This window comes from Odontesthes bonariensis, chromosome 10 (assembly GCF_027942865.1).
Source record: "Odontesthes bonariensis isolate fOdoBon6 chromosome 10, fOdoBon6.hap1, whole genome shotgun sequence".
Classification (NCBI taxonomy): domain Eukaryota; kingdom Metazoa; phylum Chordata; class Actinopteri; order Atheriniformes; family Atherinopsidae; genus Odontesthes; species Odontesthes bonariensis.
This window is the reverse complement of record NC_134515.1, coordinates 15,949,050-15,967,497: the sequence shown is the minus strand read 5'-3', so window position 1 is coordinate 15,967,497 and position 18,448 is coordinate 15,949,050. Positions and strand designations below refer to the sequence as shown.

Below are 18,448 nucleotides of genomic sequence, written 5' to 3'. Positions count from 1 at the left end.
TACATTTCTTCTTCATGTTAAAGATAATCCCTTCTAAATGTATAAAAGTGATGTGTTCAGAACTTTTTTTTTGCCAATATGCCAATGAGAACTGATCATACAATAACATCATTATCATCTGAAGTGTGCTGATTTTAGGAAGGGGTAAAGTGTAGTAAAATAGAAACAGAAATGTCTGATTTAGACCTTTTCTTGTCGTTGTTTACATTGAATGTCTCACCATTATTTCGGCATCATTTTAGCTCAGACTGAAGTGAGGCTGGTGCCGAGTGTCTCGCGGCTTTAATGGAACCCTATCAGCATCTTTGCACCTCCCACACACACGCAAAACAACTCCCTTCGTGGCCTCCAAGTTTAGATCCACACGTCACTTCACGTCACAGGGTGGAAACAGATATGATGATATAATGCTCTTCTACCTCTGACCAATAAGTTTTGACACTCACTTACCAACTGCCTATTCGCTGTTCTGAAGTTCGTCCTCAGTGCAGGTCAACAGGTGAGCCTCACTTTTAATCATAATTATGGTGTTATTGCCATCATTTGAATAACTACCGCATTCATTTATATAATTTAGGCTTTATTGGCTATTGTACTGTTTTAGTTTAAATTATTAATGCGTACAGTGTTGATTTTGTTTCCTAATGTATTTTTTCTTTGCCGACATTCAGTGAAAGGAAATATAAGGTGTAGATACTCAGTTTATATATAAATATATATATATATATGTATAAATGACAAACACCCTTATTGTTTTTGTTTTGTGGCCTGCCATCATTAGTTATGTAATCAACAACCGGATAAGCATTTAAAACAAATATTGGACCCACTTGCGGTTGTTTAAATGGTTTTGGAGCTTGATATTCCAAGCACAAGTAAAGATAACATCCAACCACAAGAAAAAGCCACAGATCCCCAGAACTGCTTTATCAGCTGACCACAGTAGATAGTGACAACCAGCCTGAGTGTAAACTAAACCACGCTGTAAATCTAATCCAGATCAATTATTATTTTGTCCCAGGTGGATCATGAATTTGCAGGTTAATGCATCAGAAAGTTCAGTTTTCCTCCCTCATAGTCAAGTCAAAGTTTTTAGGGCAGGGAAATAAGAGAGTGAATTCGGTGCATCCCTGCTGGGTCTTATCAGTGATTAATTGATGGCCTCTGCTGTAATCAGCTGGTTATGTGTGTCAGAGCAGCTCTTGAGCGCCTGCAGAGTGGAGATAAGCAGAAGCTACATGCCACACCCTTAAAGAGGCAGTACTACTCTCTGTAGCTAAACTGAGCCATTACACTTCTCCTTAAGATATTTTCCTGTCATCTTGATTTGGGATGATAACTTAGTTTGTCTTTAATGTCAATGAAAATGTCTCTCAAGTAAAAAAGCAACCTATTAGAGTCTTTTAAATAGCCAACAATGAACTTCAATGTCTAGACTTTGAAAAATAAATTGCAAAAACAGATTAAACAGGCTTTCCCTGTTTCCTGTCTTCACTCAGAGTAAGAACAGCTTCAGGGCAATGGCTGCCTTCCTTCATCACTGCCCTTTCCTGAAGTCCGCTCCCAAGCCAGCTTTAAGGAGAACAGGAGTCTTCTTACTCTCTCTGGCAGACCAATGTCCCATCATTGCGCGTCAAATCACTGTGAGCGGCCCAGACTCTCTGGAGGCCAAGCTGAGCAGCTCGATCCCCAAACCCAGGAGCAGCAAACTTCCAATAGTGGACCAAAGGAGGCTGTTTGCTCAGACTGCCACTCAGGTGGCTGTGTCTGTATCAAAGGGCTGCCCTTTCGTCACCTCTCAGATTGGAATGGTCCAAGCCAGCCCTGAAGTACAGGAGGATGTCCAAGATGGTATGAACAATGAAGTTAATAACAGACAGAGAAAAACAAACAGAATTTTAAGCTTAACTGAGGCACAATTCATGAGCATCAAAGGAACGGAAAAAAAGCCGTGATTCTCACTTACAGAGCTACTCTTGTCTTTTCTAGGTTTGATGACATCTTTGTTCAAAGAATTAAAAGATTCTGTGTTTCCAACAGCATCTCAAAACAACTCTGTCACCCACCTCCTCAAAGACAACATGGGTAAGCTTTCCAGCTAAAAGGACAGGAGGCCTCCAATACCACCGATTTACGATGGCAAATACCTGTTTCTTGACTGCCATCACTGAGTTCAAGTCCAAACCATCTGTGTTTCAGTTGGCCCCAGCTATGACTACGATCACTTCTTCACTGAGAAGATTGCTGAGAAAAAGAAGGACCACACATACAGAGTCTTCAAGACGGTGAACAGGAGTGCTGTGTCTTTCCCTTTTGCTCAGGATTACTCAGTTACTGGGCGAGAGGGCTCCCAGGTGTCTGTGTGGTGCAGCAATGACTATTTGGGAATGAGTCGGCACCCAAGGGTCCTCGGTGCTATCAAGTAAGACAGTCTAAATGCTTTTTATCAAAATTGTGTTGATAATGTTTTTACATCATGAAGACAAAGTGGAGATTTTGTGTCATAAGTCTATCGCACTGGTGGAATATCAGAGCTTGTGGAAAAAGTTTGCTGACGGAACCACAGATTTTGCAAGAACACTTGACTCGGTAAAAAGGATTCGATAGGGATGTGATGGCCTGGATTATCTGGGCCAGATGTTGTGCGCTCATGTGTACATATGTTGTGGTTGCCTTCAGAGATGCCCTGGAGAGGTATGGTGCAGGATCCGGTGGGACAAGGAACATCTCTGGCACCAGTAACTTCCATGTGTCTCTGGAGAAGGAGCTTGCCCAGCTACACCACAAAGACGCTTCTTTGGTGTTCTCCTCCTGCTTTGTGGCAAACGATTCAACCCTTTTCACTCTGGCTAAGATGCTTCCAGGTAAACACTTGTGTCGAAGACATATCCATAGTTTCAGGGGAAAGTTGAAAGTTAGTTTTCAACAGTTACACTGGTAGATGTTTCAGAAATTCATTTGACTTGCCATTTCTCAGATTAATTTCTCATATATGCATCATAGAAAAGGTGGATGGTTTCATCAGGTTGATCGATGAAACTCCTTTCCCCTCATTTCATGGTGTGTTAACTGTGTCATGCAGGGTGTGAGATCTACTCCGATGCAGGGAACCATGCATCCATGATTCAGGGCATCAGGAACAGTGGAGCCAAACGCTTCATCTTCCGCCACAATGACAGTCAACACCTGGAGGAACTGCTCCAACGCTCTGACCCCAAGACACCGAAAATAGTGGCATTCGAGACAGTGCACTCCATGGACGGTGAGCACTTTAATAGAAAAAAAAAAAAGCACCTGGATTAATATTATCTTGAATGTTTGACCTGCACTGAGTAAAATGTTCAGTGGAACGGATATACTTATCTGTTGGCATATGTTGGCTACTTTTGGAAAGAAAGCTGTTAAAGCCAAATGTGCAGACACATCCGTTCACTCTCTGCATCTCACAAAGATATTGTTGCTTAAGCATAAATTCGGCATAAATTCCAGATTTATTCGTCCATTCCCTGAGGTTTCTGGCCCTTACCTTTCATTAGAGACGGTTGAAGGAATGGCTACTTTTACTGCAAAGTATTCCCGAGTGTTACGGTTGTAGTGGAAGTTGAATATCAATAAAATACTTTTGTAATGCTTACAATGGTGACTTTGGGAGTTTGAAATAAAAGCCTTTTGGCTACAATAACTGTTAAAATGGCCCAAGGGCACTTAATGTATGCTTTCGAAGACAATAGCCGAGGATTTTGTTTTGCTGTATGACACAAACAAATCCAGCAACTTCCACTCATCCAACCATTTTTTTATACCTGCCTAATCCAATTAAAGGATTAGGATCCACTCCTGGGGATGATACAGAATCACCAATAGGTAGTTTTCACATAGTTGACCATTTTCATATAGTAGACCATTGTGGGCTACAATGGCAGGAAACATCAATGTATGCACGTGTGCAAAGTTGGGATTTTGAATCATGAATGCTGTAACCATCACTGGTTAAAGTCCCTATCACTCTCCCTCAGTTGTGGTTTCACTTGATTTCTTCGGCCATCAAGGCTCGAAAGCGTCGATCCGATATTTGTTGTGGAGATTTGCCTGAGTTGAATTCCGAGAAGCGTTGAGGTGGGCTCTATCTGCTGATTAGTTATTTATGAGGCTGGTAACCGTGATGAAATTATTCTCTGCAGCAAAAGGAAGTCTTCATTCTGACATTCGAAGAACGGTTTCTCGTGAGAGCCTGTTCATCAAAGAGTGTGAAGAGCATGTTTGAGGAAACTTTAAAAGTCTTCTGACTTTTCCTCCATATCAAGTTCTTCATCATGGACTATTGTTTCTCTTTGCTTAGTTGAGCTGTCCATGCTGCTATCTATTTGCTGTGTGCAAACACAACCAGAGCACAGGAAAATGAACGGTGGCAAACACATTATGAAAGAATTCATTTTCACCAATTCATTTTTGTCACAGCTCACCTGTCAATTCAAAAACCCCGTTTCGAGGTAAAAGGGGCTACTTTTGAAGAATCTAAAGTTTGAAACATTGTGCTGTGGTTATACTTTTTTCTTTACATCTTTCCTATTTGAGTTTCAATGTGTTCAGTTTTTTCTATTATTCAAAAGAAAAAAAGTTTTCTTGGTTGCACGACAAAATGTGAAGCCAACAGGCAACTTAATACCAGCGTGAAGCGGAGTATAAAAGTTTCCATTGGGAATTGTGCAAAATCCATAAGGAAAAATCAACTGGGAACAGATATTTCTTTTTTTCAATTAATATCATGATGCATTTCCCTTTTTCTTTTTCTGAAAAACTTTTAAAAATGATGCTTTTCAATGGCAAAATCATATCGGATACAATTGGAAAAAATATATTTACCACCCTGTCAATGTGTAATAATCTCAATTTACTTTATACTGAGGATGTGGGGGTTACCAGTCCAGCAATCAATCATCATCATCATACTTTCATATTCATAGATGATAAAGTTAAATGCAGATTTGGACTGTTTATATTTCCATAATCCACAGTTATTCTGTCATTTATCACTGCCTCAAGAGGGAGGGGTTATTTTGTACACCTCAGCTCCATTTTTCAGTCCCAGCTCCACGAAGTCCAAATTGAGGTAAACTGAATGGATGACTGTGATTATATTTTCTGACAATATAATCCTAAAATGTCATTTTGATAAAAATGCTTCATACTTTTTGGGTGTGAAATAATTCTCCTCATCCTTTTTTTGGCATATGCAATCCTACCCAGTGATGACATTTTCAGCCTTAACCTACTGTTCACCCATACACAGTCCTAATTATATCATCTTCTTCTGTGGGGGCGTCAGGTGCCATATGTCCTCTAGAAGAGCTGTGCGATGTCTCCCATCGTTATGGAGCACTCACGTTTGTCGATGAAGTTCACGCTGTGGGCCTGTACGGAGCCCATGGAGCCGGAGTGGGCGAGAGGGACAACATCATGCACAAAATTGACATAGTTTCTGGGACCTTAGGTGAGTTTCTTCTGTAAAAAAGATCTGCTGTATATCAGAAATGTATAAGTAATTCCACAGTTATTCTTTCCATCTTGTGTGTTAGGTAAAGATTCAATGCGATACCTTTTCAGTTTTAAGAAAACATTAAATCCTCCCCAACATCACTTTTACAAGTCATCCACCAACATGTCCTTTTAGTATGGGCAAGGCAAACGGCTTCAAACTGTCATAGATTAATTGCTTTTCTTATTGGCTCGTCTCCATGTAAGGCCTCTCTTGTGCAAACTGATACTGCAACATTGCCAACGCAGCAGCAATAACTCAGAGTGTGATGCTTCTCTGCTGCTGGTTAAATGAGGGCAATACATGGGTGAGCTCTCATCAGAGGAGCAGACGTTTTATCAGCTGGGTGTCGGTTCTACTCCCTCTCTGGGTGCACTGATAAAATTATCTTCAGCAAGTCCATGTTGTGTTTAACTTAAGCACAACTACAAGGTTTTAGGTAGAAATCCCTGTAAATTAATCCTGGATTGCAACATTTGACTTTGTCAAGAAAAAAGCTTAAACTTGACAACAACGATGAGAATAATTCAAACGATTTCTTCAGTTTAAAATAAGAAACAGGAGATGTAGAGGCTTTGTGTTAGATTTCGCGGGTATTTCTTTTAAACTGTCTTGATTGTAGGCATCACAGAGATAGAAAACCTTGCAATCAACATTTCAATAATACCACCTTATGGAACAAAATCCTTAAATGTATTTCTGCCACTGAAAAATTTTGCAATTTTTTTGTATATTGCCAATAAGTAGCACTCAAAGATTGATCGAGCATATTTGAATTAACCTTATTGTTGAAAAATATATATATATATATAATATTCATGTGGCAGAATGTTTTTACTGATCAATCAATTTTCATTTGTTTAATCTAGAACCAAATAATTTATGAATACTAAAACTTGGGGTGGGAAAAAGTCTAATTTTTTTGCTTTAAGGGTCAAACTTACAAAAAAAAAATCCCAAATGAAATAAAAGTTTGCACATGAGAAGTTTCAACAAGATCCCATTTTATGAACTGAGGGTTGGATGAGTTAGCATGGCATGACCCAGTATATCACACAAAATCCAGTTTTCATCAATATGTTATGGCCATGTCAAAATTTGACAGAAAAGTAATCAACTAATCAGATATCAATTTATCATATGACTCAAAAGTTTAAAAGAATGCCTCGGACTCTAGGACAAAAGAAGTTACAGAAAAAAAAAGACCAACTAAATTCATTGGAGTCAGAGCCTCGTCTGTATTTAATAATCAATTACAACTAAATAATTGTACAATTCCTACATAGATGAAACCAGGCACTTGTAAAATAATTTAGTTATTCGTTAAAGTTCATTTCAACTTTCAAATTCTTTATTTTAGTTTTAAAAAAATAAATAATTAAAAAGTAGCAATTAAGTGTAATGCCACACAAAAATAAAGTGTTATTTAGGGGGATTTGAACAGTCAACTGTTCTATGTTACTAACTGGGTAAATGTAATGTTTACTCAGCTTACCTACAGTCTGTTATGTTACTGTTTCAGGCAAAGCTTTCGGTTGCGTGGGAGGCTACATTGCCAGCAGCGCCGCCCTGGTGGACATAGTGCGCTCCTACGCAGCCGGCTTCATCTTCACTACATCTCTTCCTCCAATGGTCCTGGCTGGAGCTCTGGAGTCTGTTCGAGTCCTGAAGAGTCCTGAAGGGCAGGGACTCCGCAGAAGCCACCAGAGGAATGTGAAACACATGAGGCAGCTGCTCATGGACAAAGGCCTGCCTGTGGTCAACTGCCCCAGCCACATCATCCCCATACGGGTATGATTTTTCACTTTTATCCAAAGCGACTTACGGATGAGGATATAACATTATAGCTAACATCGAAGCTAACAATAAGCTACATAGAAAGAAAACCACTTGTCAGGCTCTGTCAGAGGTGACAGGGGTGACAGAGTAGAAATAGAGTGCAGACATGTAGGGAAGTACAGGGTAAGTGCTAGAGTAGGGTATGAAGGTTTGGCACCGCTGCTGCCTCCACCACTTTCTGCTTGAGATCATTGATCATGATAGAAGACAAAAATGTTTTAAAAGAATTTAGTAAATTACTGTGAGTAGGAGTTTTAGTACGAATTTAAATCTTTTCGAGATACAATTCACTTTTTAATTCCAATTAGAAATTAGTACTTAAAGTTCCAATATACCACATTTTAAACCTGCTTGTGCATCCGTGCACACAGGCATACATAGGCATTCATCAGCACATGAGCGCATTCAAAGTTCTAGCTTTTCCTCCACTAAATAACACACCTTCATCAGTAAAAAAAATGGCTAAGAAAGTCCATTTCGGTGGTTTTCTACCTAGTTATAGTGATTTATGAGCTATCTTTTGGGCTCCAACGGAGGTTTCACTTTCAATTCTGGCTCATCTGGTTCGGATCTAGTCTGCTGCTTTAGTGTTACACCCAATAGTTCTTCTAAGGTTGCACCATAGAAAATCTCAACAGTTTTTAAGGATCTGTCGTGATTTAAAGGTCTATTTTTCAATACATTTGAATGTTAATTAAAAAAAGAACATTGTAATTCATTGAAACTATTCAATCCAAAGGTAACTGTTGATTCCACACACTAAGTAAACTGCAGTGCTAGCTTTGATTGATCTAGACATTTCCTGAATGAGGTGCATTCCACTTTTTCATCAGGTTGGAAATGCTGAGTTGAACTCAAAAGTGTGTGATTCTTTGCTGGGGAGATATGACATCTACGTCCAGGCCATCAACTACCCCACAGTGCCTCGTGGTGAGGAGCTGCTGCGTCTGGCTCCGTCTCCGCATCACAACCCGGACATGATGGATTACTTTGTTGGTGAGTGTGCGGATCCTTACAGTCATCGGGACAGAGTTGCGATCGGAAATGTCCAATAAAGTTGAGTGAGGAAGACGGCAACAGCAAGTGATTTATGTGTGCAATTCTCAAGTCTCTTTACGGGTCTCTTGAATAACACCCCTCGCCATATAATGCAATGCAAAATGACAATATTGGGGGAGGGAGGGGTTACAAGTGTTATCCCAGGGCAGCATCATCATGACACTTGTGTGTGCAGACTCAAATAAGCGGAGCTCAACTTTTAAAGATGAAATAAATCGATAAATTAAAGCATTTTCTGTTCATTCTTACAAATGTCTGCTTTATTTACAGAGAAACTGGTGGAGGTGTGGCAGGAGGCGGGTCTTCCGCTCAACAGCCCAGCCACGGCTTCCTGCAGCTTCTGTAACCGCCCGCTGTACTTCGACCTCATGAGTGAATGGGAGAAATCCTACTTCGGCAACATGGAACCGCAATATATTACTGTGTCTGCATAATGGCAAAGTACATGTTACATCTCCGCACAGTTAGCTGAATGGTATTTATATGTTGCTAAATGATAAGAGTCCAATATCGAATGCGCAGATAGGAATAGAAACACACAGGCATTGTTTTGATTTAATAATAACTAATAATTCCTGATATTCTGTATTACTGCATTCTAAATTGTGTTTGCGGCCATAAACATGATTAAAGAAATGCCTCTTGAATTTAAAAAGCGTAAAACCTGCACATTTGACACTTTCTTAATTCTCTTACCAATAAGTGGTGGTTTGAATTAAAGTATTTAGTGTTACGTGATTTTTGCTCATACAGTATAAAAGCATATTTATAGATCTTGTTTGTGTTATTAATTGCCGCAGTAGTTGATTTATTTCCGTTTTAGTGGTGAATGTATATGCTAACAAAGTTAACTAGATGTGCTGTTGAGTATCTTTATTATTCACATACTCTCCTCATAATAAAAATGATATAAATACAAAGGTACTGAAAGCTGAGGAACATTATTAATCCTACAAACTTAGATTGAACCTGGAAGACATAAAAAATAAATTAACTGAAGCAAAGTGTCATGAAACACGAAAAAGCCTATAAATATTTTTAAAAGTGAACATGGTTTCATTTTAGCAACTCGGGAGGAGGTTCTGTGTCCAGCTTGATGCTCTATTACTATTAGTGCTAGTTCACATTGCAAGGGCTGGCCACTTCCCGTTTGACTCTTGCCCTCAGTCTGCGCAGATCTGTGTTCTCACTGTCCACAAGGAGGCCACATTCAATCAGTGTCCAGGCTTTGCTGAGCTTCTGCTCTCCATAGTGATGCAGCGCCCCTCGCAGAAAACACTCGGCCAGACGCAGTCTCCCCAGACCGGCCTCCACACACTGGATGGCCTGGTCCCTGTGGAGCTCGAGGGCCTGGGTGAAGTCCTCCAAAGCAGCACTCTCTCTGGAACAGAACACCAGGCTGCGACCTCGCCGACACAGATCCTCCGCCCGGATTTTGGGGTCATCTGAACTGCTAGAATCATGTCCACCGTATTTCTGGATAACTTTGTCCAAGTCCGCTATGGCCTGCTCATGCGAGCCCAGCTGTGCAAAACAGGCAGCTCGCTGGCGAAGATACCGTAATCTGTGACTGCCCACTGCTTGTACCGCCACTGTCAGGAGTGTGAGCGCCTGATCCCAATGGCCAACCGACGACGCACTGCTGGCCTCCTGTGCTGCTGCCTGTAACAGTGTAAATGCACAGCAGGTAAACATCAGTTCATCATCTCTATGTTTTCGGGACCATGCTTGCTATTCAGATATATATCTGAGAAGAACCTCCGAAGCGGATGATGTCACTATAGTTTTGCAATATTTAAATCCAACAAAGCCGACTCAAGCTAAGCTATAAAAATCTTTTCAGTTCTTCACTATGACACACTATAAGAGGACACCAAGGCACAGTATTAGTTCTCTCTTTGAAATCCAAACTGCTAATTTGCTAAAAATAGCAGAATTTAAAAACTGCCACAACCAGCAGAAACGACTTTTGCCCATTTAGTCCTTATAATAATAATATATAAGTTTTATATAGCGCTTTTCCAAATGCTCAAAGACGCTTTACATAAGGAACAAACAGAAAGCAGTACTGAATCTAGGATCCCTGCACATCGGCTTACCTGTGCAATGCATTTCCGCTGATTAAATGGGATCAGGGCCAGCAAGAAATCCAGACTGGATGATTCTTTTTCGATCAGTTTGCTGAGCCTGCGAGCTGCGCTGCGGTAATTCTGCTGCCAGGCCTCCACCATGCCCACCCTTGCCTGGGCTACAGCATCCCTTGGCTCCTGGCCAAATACCTGGCACAGATGAGTGCCTGCTGCCTGGACTTCACCTGAGGCACATGGACCAGAGCAGTAAAAATGAGGATTACTTCGAATATTAGTCAACAGATGGTCTGGTACAACATCACACAACCTCAACTATGACTTCCTAACCAGATCATTTTCAGTGACAGATCAAGGATCTCCTCCATCTCACCTTTAGCCAAGAGTATGTCCACGTAGAGAAGATGCCATCTTGGATCTCTGCTGTCAGTCCTCATCAAAGCTCCACCAATTATAAAAGCCTCTCTGAGCTGCTCCTCGTGGCAGGGAACAGAATTGGTGTTCACGGTGTCTGACAGATTGGTACGACAGGACTGATGCAGCCAATCACAGACCAGCTTCTGTGCCTTGTCCTTGAGAGACAGGACGTCTTTGACGACTGTGTCAGCATTTATCTGAAGAGCCGCCAGGATATCATGAATGCATTCCTGAGGAGAAAGGAAGTTCAAAATTGATACATGTTGTCACGTACGTTCCAATAATATGTCGTTTCTCTAGGTCAGATGTCTCAAAAGTTAAAAGTGAATTTGACAGTGTTTCCACTAAAGAATACCTTTTGTTGATTCAGCATGAGATATGTGAAGCCTCTTCCACAAAGGGCCTGCACGTGTTTCGGATGTTCCTTCAAAATGGCACTGAAATCAAATATGGCTGTCTTTCGTTGGCCCAGCAGGGCATAACACCTTGCTCTCTCCAGCAGAGAGTCTGCTGCCTCGCCACCTTGGAAAACCAAAGTCTTTCATTGGTTTTACAGCATTTGCAACCTTATCTAGTTTTCTTATCCTTTCTCGCATGCCTCTGCTAGACCAAAGCTAAATCTCAAACAAAACTTCTGTTTTTGCCTACAGTTACCTTTACCCTTCTAATCATTCCTTCGACATAGCTTAATTTAACACTCACAATTAATGTGGTCCACAATTACACGCAGACTAACAGCAAATATCAAGAAGTCATTAATGAGACTGTAACCACCGGAGGCCATGATGGCGATCGAGAGATAAGCCACAGCCTCCCTGACGGCGCCCTCCTCTCTTGTGCCATCCAGGATGCGTTTTGCTGCTGAGTGGCAGTGTCCCTGCAGCAGCGCTCGGTCTTTCTGCTGTGCTACTGCCAACAGGCTGCGCAGGCAGCTGGTATCACCGCACACAATCAGCTTTTTGAGCAGCTGCAGGGAAAGCACACACACACACAAATCTTTATTTCTCTTCTATATAATTGAGAAATAAAGGCTTTTGGCATCCGTTACATGAGCTACACACATTTATCATTTATTATTAATCTATGACAATACATCAATTTAACGGATAAAGAACTATTTTGCTTTTTATCCAAAGACCAAATGAAGATGGATGGATGGACTGACTGAGAACCTCAGGATACTATACAGGTCCATTGGGTTGCAGCCACATACTTCCCCCGTGGCTTTTCTTTTCATTTTAAAGGTTGCCTCTTCTTGTTGTTTAGCCACTTTAATGTGTTTCCTCACTTCATTCAACGAAAATTGAAAAAAAAAAAAAAGGAACAAAAGATAAAGCCAGCTCATACAACAAGCATATAAACATAGTCCTGTGGGTGGAGTCATTAAATAATATCTCAAAAAGAAATGGCAAGCTGAACATTTCAATTCTCACTAGAAATATGACAGAGCTGAAATTAAACTTAGAATAAAATATATTTTTTCAAATTAATTGATCAAATTCATAAATGAAAAAGTTAACTGGTTTGTTGTGGGCTGTAGTATACTTTTGATGATTAGGACACTTTAACAATTCTTTAGTCTGCTGCATAGCTCTGTAGTTTGTGCACGTGTGTGTTCCTGTGGTTGGTGAGGGGAGACACAAAGAGATTTAATTTACTGATTAAGTCGGGCTTAATAAGTAAAGAAATTAGAATTAGAGGTTGTGTGAATGACTTTGTGGTTTCTACATTTTATTGAGCACATGAGGCAGTGGTCCAGAAAGACATTTGGGTAAATAAGAGTGCAATTAAGTTTTGATTTGTTTTCAGTCAGCCGAAGTGACAGATGGAAACATCTTTGCGTGAATAATCAAAAACTTAAGCAGCTATACCTGATTGGTGTCATAATGAAAGCCTCTGTGCAGCTGCAGTAGAGCAAGGCGAGCCAGGACAGGTGCCCTCGGATTGATGTTTCCTATGGAAAGTAGTAACCTGTAGGCTTCCTCCACCCGGCCAAGTTGGTACAAGGCATCTGCTGCAAGGATCTGAGGCCCATCAGCACTGGGCTGGAGCTCCATCAGCAACACAGCCAGGGACTGGACACCAGCAGGAGTACTGAAGTGTGAATGAGAAGTTCCAATAGAGCAGAGACCATCACCTAAAATATGCAGCTACGCTTAGATGACAACTGAAGTAAAGAACTGAAACTAATACATGTGAGAGACGTATAATAAACAGCAGAATTAGGACACTCTTGACTCCTGACTTTGTTTTAACCACTGTGATGTGTCAAAATGTCTGAGTAAACCCACTGATGACGAACATCATACCCTGATCTGTGGTTGTCTCTCTTCCACGGGCCCTGAAGTTTGCCCTCCTGCTGGGACTGCTGGAAGTCTTCACTGAAGCTGGACTTGGATTTGTGCTCTGCTGTCCCCTCCAGCATGACTCGTCCCTGCTCCAGGAGAACAGTAAACAGAAGCCCTCGGTAGTTCCATGGCACCAAGCAGCGAACAGTCAGTGCTGTTTCCTGAGGATGCAGCCTGCTGGCTGTCACATAGTCCAGAGCTGTAAGGTAGTTTGAGCCACCCATCATGCGCAGGAGCCCCCTGCCACAAAGTGCGCGCACACAGCTGCATGGATGAGGAGCGTTGTGTTCTATCACAGCTTGGAAGTCTTCTAATGCCCTCTTGTGGTCGTCGGAGACAAGTCGGGCATATCCACAAAGAACCTGAACTGTGTTTTGATAGGTCTGCTGCCTTTGGTCAGCAGCTAGCTGGCTACAGATGGAGAGAGCCTCTTTGTGCTCCCCTCTGAGGAGGAGACAGTCGGCCAGTCGCACCCGCAACTCTCTGCCTCCCCCATCAGGCTCTAAATGGCAAAGAGTCCGTAACGCAGTGATCACAGTGTCCAGAAGTTCAACTCCCTCAGTGGATCGCAAATCTGCACGAACGAGGACTCGCTCTCTGAAACCAGACAAACCTTTCTCTGCCCGCTGCAGGAGATGGCAGCGAGCAGCCATCCCTGTTCCACGATCAGCAAAAAGCTTTTGGAAGTACATTCGGGCGGTGGCAGGGTGGATCTCAAACGCTTCCCCCAGATCTCTGCACTCCCCCGCAGTCTTTCCGCCAGCCGACAGGCAGGCAGCTGCTCGACTGGTTAAGAGTCTGGCCCTCCTCTCAGGTGTGTCTTGGAGTAAGCTGTTTGTGGCATTCTCTGACATTTTCCGACGCTGATAATCCTGCAAGAGAGCAGAATACACCTCTGCACTGTCCACAAACCTGCCTGTCAAAAACAGATATGCTGCTTGAAGTTCTTGTACCTCTCTATCATCAGGTGAGAGAGCCAATAAAAAGTCAACAACTGTGGTAACATCCTCTACATCTAATTTATCATTCTCCTCTGTTGTCATTGCCCACTTACTGTCTAATGCCAGAAGGGGATGTACGCGCATTACTTGGTCTATAAAGGCCTTCACTATTTTGGGCTGATGCACAGCTTGTCTGCTCTGCATCAGTGTGACAGTTTCTGATTTGTTACTCTGGAAAGCTTTGAGGTAAAGCCTCAGTCCCTTGGAACTGCCAGGCTGTGAAAACAAGCACACCAGCGCTCGAGTGATCTCCAACAACACACGAGTAGAACCTTCTGGATGAGGTTTCTGTTTGCCTTCAAGCAAAGCAGTGCAGCGAGCAAAAATCTCCCCGCAGCCATGCCCACCAGTCTGAAGAAGAGATTCCATTTTAAAAATGGTGGCTGAGAGATTGTTGGGGCTCAGCGTGGACAGGAAAACAGCTGCCAGACCCTTATTAAGACCCTCGGCGGGCTGATAGTCCCCACGACTGTCCAGCCAACTTTCTAGAGTGGAGATCACCCCTCCGAGGCGGGACTCGTCCAGTTTCCGCATGTGGGAGACGGCAGAGGTGGCGTGAGTCCTGAATGCAGACATGAACAGAGAGGTGGCTTTCCCCAGGTCTCCGGCCTTAAGGAACTTGTCTCCATCTGCACATAACTCTGAAACACTGACTCCACGCTGCACCAAAGCTGTCATGATCAGCCAGGAGCCCCTTTCTGTGTTTTACTCTCCTCAGCTGCTCACAACAACAAGACTGTTGACAAGAAAAAGAAAAGAGAAATGAGACTTTTGCTCTTACTTCTGTTATCGTGTTTTATTGTTTCTGTTGTCTTTTCCATATTTTGCATGTTTATTGATTTTCATCTGTACAGCACTTTGTCGCAGCTACTGTTGTTTTAAAGTGCTTTATAAATAAAGAAGTAGTAGTAGTAGTAGTATAAATGTTTGTTTTGTTTTTTTCGCAGTGCGCTTTTTACGTGCGCTGGTAGATGCAGTGAAGAACTGTGATGACTTTAAGAATTGTTCCACTCAACAACGCTTTCAGTTTTAATGCAGTGTTGTGTGAGGACCCAGATCTACTGAATGTTTACATGATACTATGAGCATATCCCGCACAAGTTTAAGAGTCTGTGGACAAGACCATGAACCCCACATTGTCACTAAGATGCTCATCAGTGTGTGACTGTAGAGAAGCGCTGTATGAGTCTTTGTGTGAATGCTAAAAACTTTGTAAAGTGCTTTGTCGAGGTAGAAAAAAGGTGTAGCTTTTGACGTGATGAACTTTGTTTCAGAGGGCTCGTTTTATACCCTGCAAGGTTTTATTGCCGTGTTGCCGGTAAACTCCATGTGTTTGTTTTTTTCCCTCCTTTTTTAGCTCTGCGCAACCTTTCCATTTTTTCTTTGTTGTTGTTGCTGCAGTCCCTGTTTTGAAATGTATATCCCAAATCAAATTCAAATAATTGAGCATTTGTTTTTGTTAATAGAGAAGAAATTAAACTATTTGCAATAACTTCAGGCATTCTTTTTCTAATCGACATTTTTGCACAAAATATCAAGGTCTCTGGAAATGTGCTTACACAATTCACATCTGTGCTTTGTTTGCTGTGAAATGGCAAAATATATTCAGAAAGAAAAGAATAAAAAAACTTTGGGAAGGTAAAACAAAAACCTTGGCACTGACATATCAGTTGCATGTACTGATACATGAAAAAATAGCATGGCATTATTATTCATTTGTTGCCCCCTACATCTGCAGTACTATTACACAGTCAAGCATGTTTGATATAATCCTGCTTTGCACCTGCAAAATGAGACGCAAGCATTACTAAAATAAATCCCCTGCTAATTCTGATACTACTTTGGGGCCCTTAAGACGTTTTAGCGCCCCCGTGTGGCGTTTTTCTCGGCCATTGTCAATCTGCCACCTCCTTTGGCTTTTTGTTTCCAACAGCAAAACGAACAAAAAAAAATCTCACTTCTTAATAAATCTAAACTAGAGCACCAACTCACCGGTGCGGTTGGCGTCCCCTCGTTTTCTTGGTAAGTGACGGTCCCAACAACACACGACCTGTCGCAACTCTGTCGTCACGGACTCGGGGTTGCCAGGACAACACGAGTCTGCGCACACAACAGAAGTCACGGAGAATTATTTTTGGGGTGTTTAAGAGGTGGAAAAAGTCTGACACAGCAAACAGATTAAAAAAAAAAAAACTAACTGACCGCAATAGGCTTCACATCTCGGTGACCTCCTCGTGGCGCTGACACCTCTCTGATCGGGGGGCCACAGTTCGTCGCGTGAGCTGCTATTCTGATGAGCACAGGCACCGGTTGCCTTTGGAAACCACAGACGCTCGTGCACAGACCACAACACTATAGAAATGTAGTACGCCCACAGGTCGACGACCTTATTTCTTAGCACATAGAATTTATTAAGTAGATTATGAATCGGTTCCTTTACGTTAACACAGATAACGCGTTTGAGGACTAATAGCGTGGCATGCATTTCCTCTTAGAAAGTTCTAAAGTAGAAAAACAAATTTTTAAAATGTGTTTACTGCAGTTTCTTTTCATTTGGTCAGCTTTCACTGGGTGTGTGTGTGTTTTGTTTTTGTTTTTAAATGAAAACTTGCGAGAAACTTGTAGTTTTTTTCATATTTAACAGAAACTCCCATATTCTGATTCACACTTTTTATTCAGTCAGATTTGTTGGCTAATCCTGCTCCCAGGACTCATCGTTGTCACATTTTTTTGCACACATAAATCTCTCAATATTCCTTTTTTTCTTCTTCTTCTTCCATGCAGGGAATTTGGACAATGCTGGCCAGCTGTTCTTTGTGCTGAGGCAGAATTTGCAATTCATGAGATTTGGTTGATCCACCTCAAGAATAAAAGCTCGTCCAACGGCCTGCCCACATTCTTTGGATGGGGTCCTGTGCTCAAAGTATGCTGCTGCACACCAGCTGCTGCACGCCAGCTGCTGCCCTTCAAACACTCACTCCAAATCAACAGTTTTATTCATCACATATTGAATCAAAACATTTGGACTCAGGTAAAAGCAGTATCAAAATCATGAATGATTAATATACATATATGATAGGTGGTACCAGTGTAGAAAGAAATATCAGACCTGTCAGTTTCAGTAACAATGAGAGCATCTATAAATAGTTTCAGGACATTGAAAATGTCGCGACTGGAAAATATGTACACAAACAGATATGTCTCTGGACCAAATAAATACATTATTAGATCCAAAAAAATGGAAATTCCAAAACCCTTTCCTGTCAGTTGACTGAACTGACACATAAAAACTCTCAAAGTGAGATACCCAAACACCACATGAGAAAACCCTCAGTTTGACTGGAATGTGTGTGGTGAGGAAAAACCCAGCCTGCTGCACACTGACACCAATAGGTTGCAGGAAACTGACAATCTGACAGCCTTTGGGGAATTCAGTTTTCTCCTTTTCACGAGCGTGTACGTGTGCATCAAGCATCAGACGCTCGGCTGCCCTACCAGACTTTCATGTCAGGCACGATGAGGGAGGGAGGACATGGTGAAATGATGTGCAGCCCTGCTGCTCAAACATCACTGATGTATCAAAAATGTTTACACACTTTAGATGTCTAAACTCAAGGAGTCGTTACTTTGACTAGTTAGACAAAGAAAAAAAAGGAAATAAATAATCATTTCACAAAGAGGCTTCGTTGAGGTAAAAGAGAAAAAGAAAGAAAGGTCATTGCTTAACTTTCACCTACATACAAAAAATAGCCTTGCTCATATTTACATGTCAGCACTCTTCTGTAAAACCACACACACAAAAAAAAACACAGCTCTACTGTGTTGGACTTGGATCGGATTTATTTTCTATATAAACAGTGCATTTTCATTGTAAGTCTGAATGTGAAATACGGTTCAAAGCCTTTGATGAGTTGCATTTGTCTGGAATGCATTTGATGATGTTAAACTCTTCAAAGAAACCCCCGAACATTATAAAACCCACCACTGTGCTCTGTAATGCCACTGAATTGCACAACTCAAGCGAGACTCATTCATGACGTCATTGCAGTTGTTTGTGGGTGCACCACATGGAAGTAAGTGCTCTGATGTCTCCGCTTGAAAACTTGATCTTCTCAACTGCATTATAGACGGCCCCGTGTTGACATTGCCCCATTTGGACCC

General features: G+C 41.7%; 2 protein-coding genes across 3 annotated transcripts; one reads left to right on the top strand and one right to left on the bottom strand.

The window, feature by feature from the left end:
- The first annotated feature begins 389 nt into the window (after nucleotides 1-389).
- On the top strand, nucleotides 390-9,358 carry LOC142390770 (5-aminolevulinate synthase, erythroid-specific, mitochondrial-like). Of its 2 annotated transcripts, none has more exons than XM_075476477.1 (10): nucleotides 390-499; nucleotides 1,500-1,851; nucleotides 2,041-2,085; nucleotides 2,200-2,422; nucleotides 2,680-2,864; nucleotides 3,083-3,262; nucleotides 5,327-5,491; nucleotides 7,059-7,327; nucleotides 8,209-8,371; nucleotides 8,705-9,358. In XM_075476477.1, exons 2-10 carry the CDS (start codon nucleotides 1,521-1,523, stop codon nucleotides 8,866-8,868), a joined length of 1,725 nt encoding a protein of 574 aa, XP_075332592.1. In that variant the 5' UTR covers nucleotides 390-499; nucleotides 1,500-1,520; the 3' UTR covers nucleotides 8,869-9,358. The 2 variants fall into 2 exon arrangements, with proteins under 2 accessions (XP_075332592.1, XP_075332591.1); XM_075476476.1 differs by having other exon boundaries at nucleotides 1,990-2,085.
- Nucleotides 9,359-9,463: 105 nt separating this feature from the next.
- Nucleotides 9,464-16,325, bottom strand: ttc34 (tetratricopeptide repeat domain 34). The gene is made up of 8 exons (XM_075475489.1): nucleotides 16,280-16,325; nucleotides 13,248-15,023; nucleotides 12,810-13,032; nucleotides 11,713-11,905; nucleotides 11,294-11,460; nucleotides 10,895-11,168; nucleotides 10,534-10,748; nucleotides 9,464-10,165 (listed from the first exon to the last, which is right to left on the bottom strand). Exons 2-8 carry the CDS (start codon nucleotides 14,963-14,965, stop codon nucleotides 9,551-9,553), a joined length of 3,405 nt encoding a protein of 1,134 aa, XP_075331604.1. The 5' UTR covers nucleotides 14,966-15,023; nucleotides 16,280-16,325; the 3' UTR covers nucleotides 9,464-9,550.
- Between the last annotated feature and the right edge of the window lie 2,123 nt (nucleotides 16,326-18,448).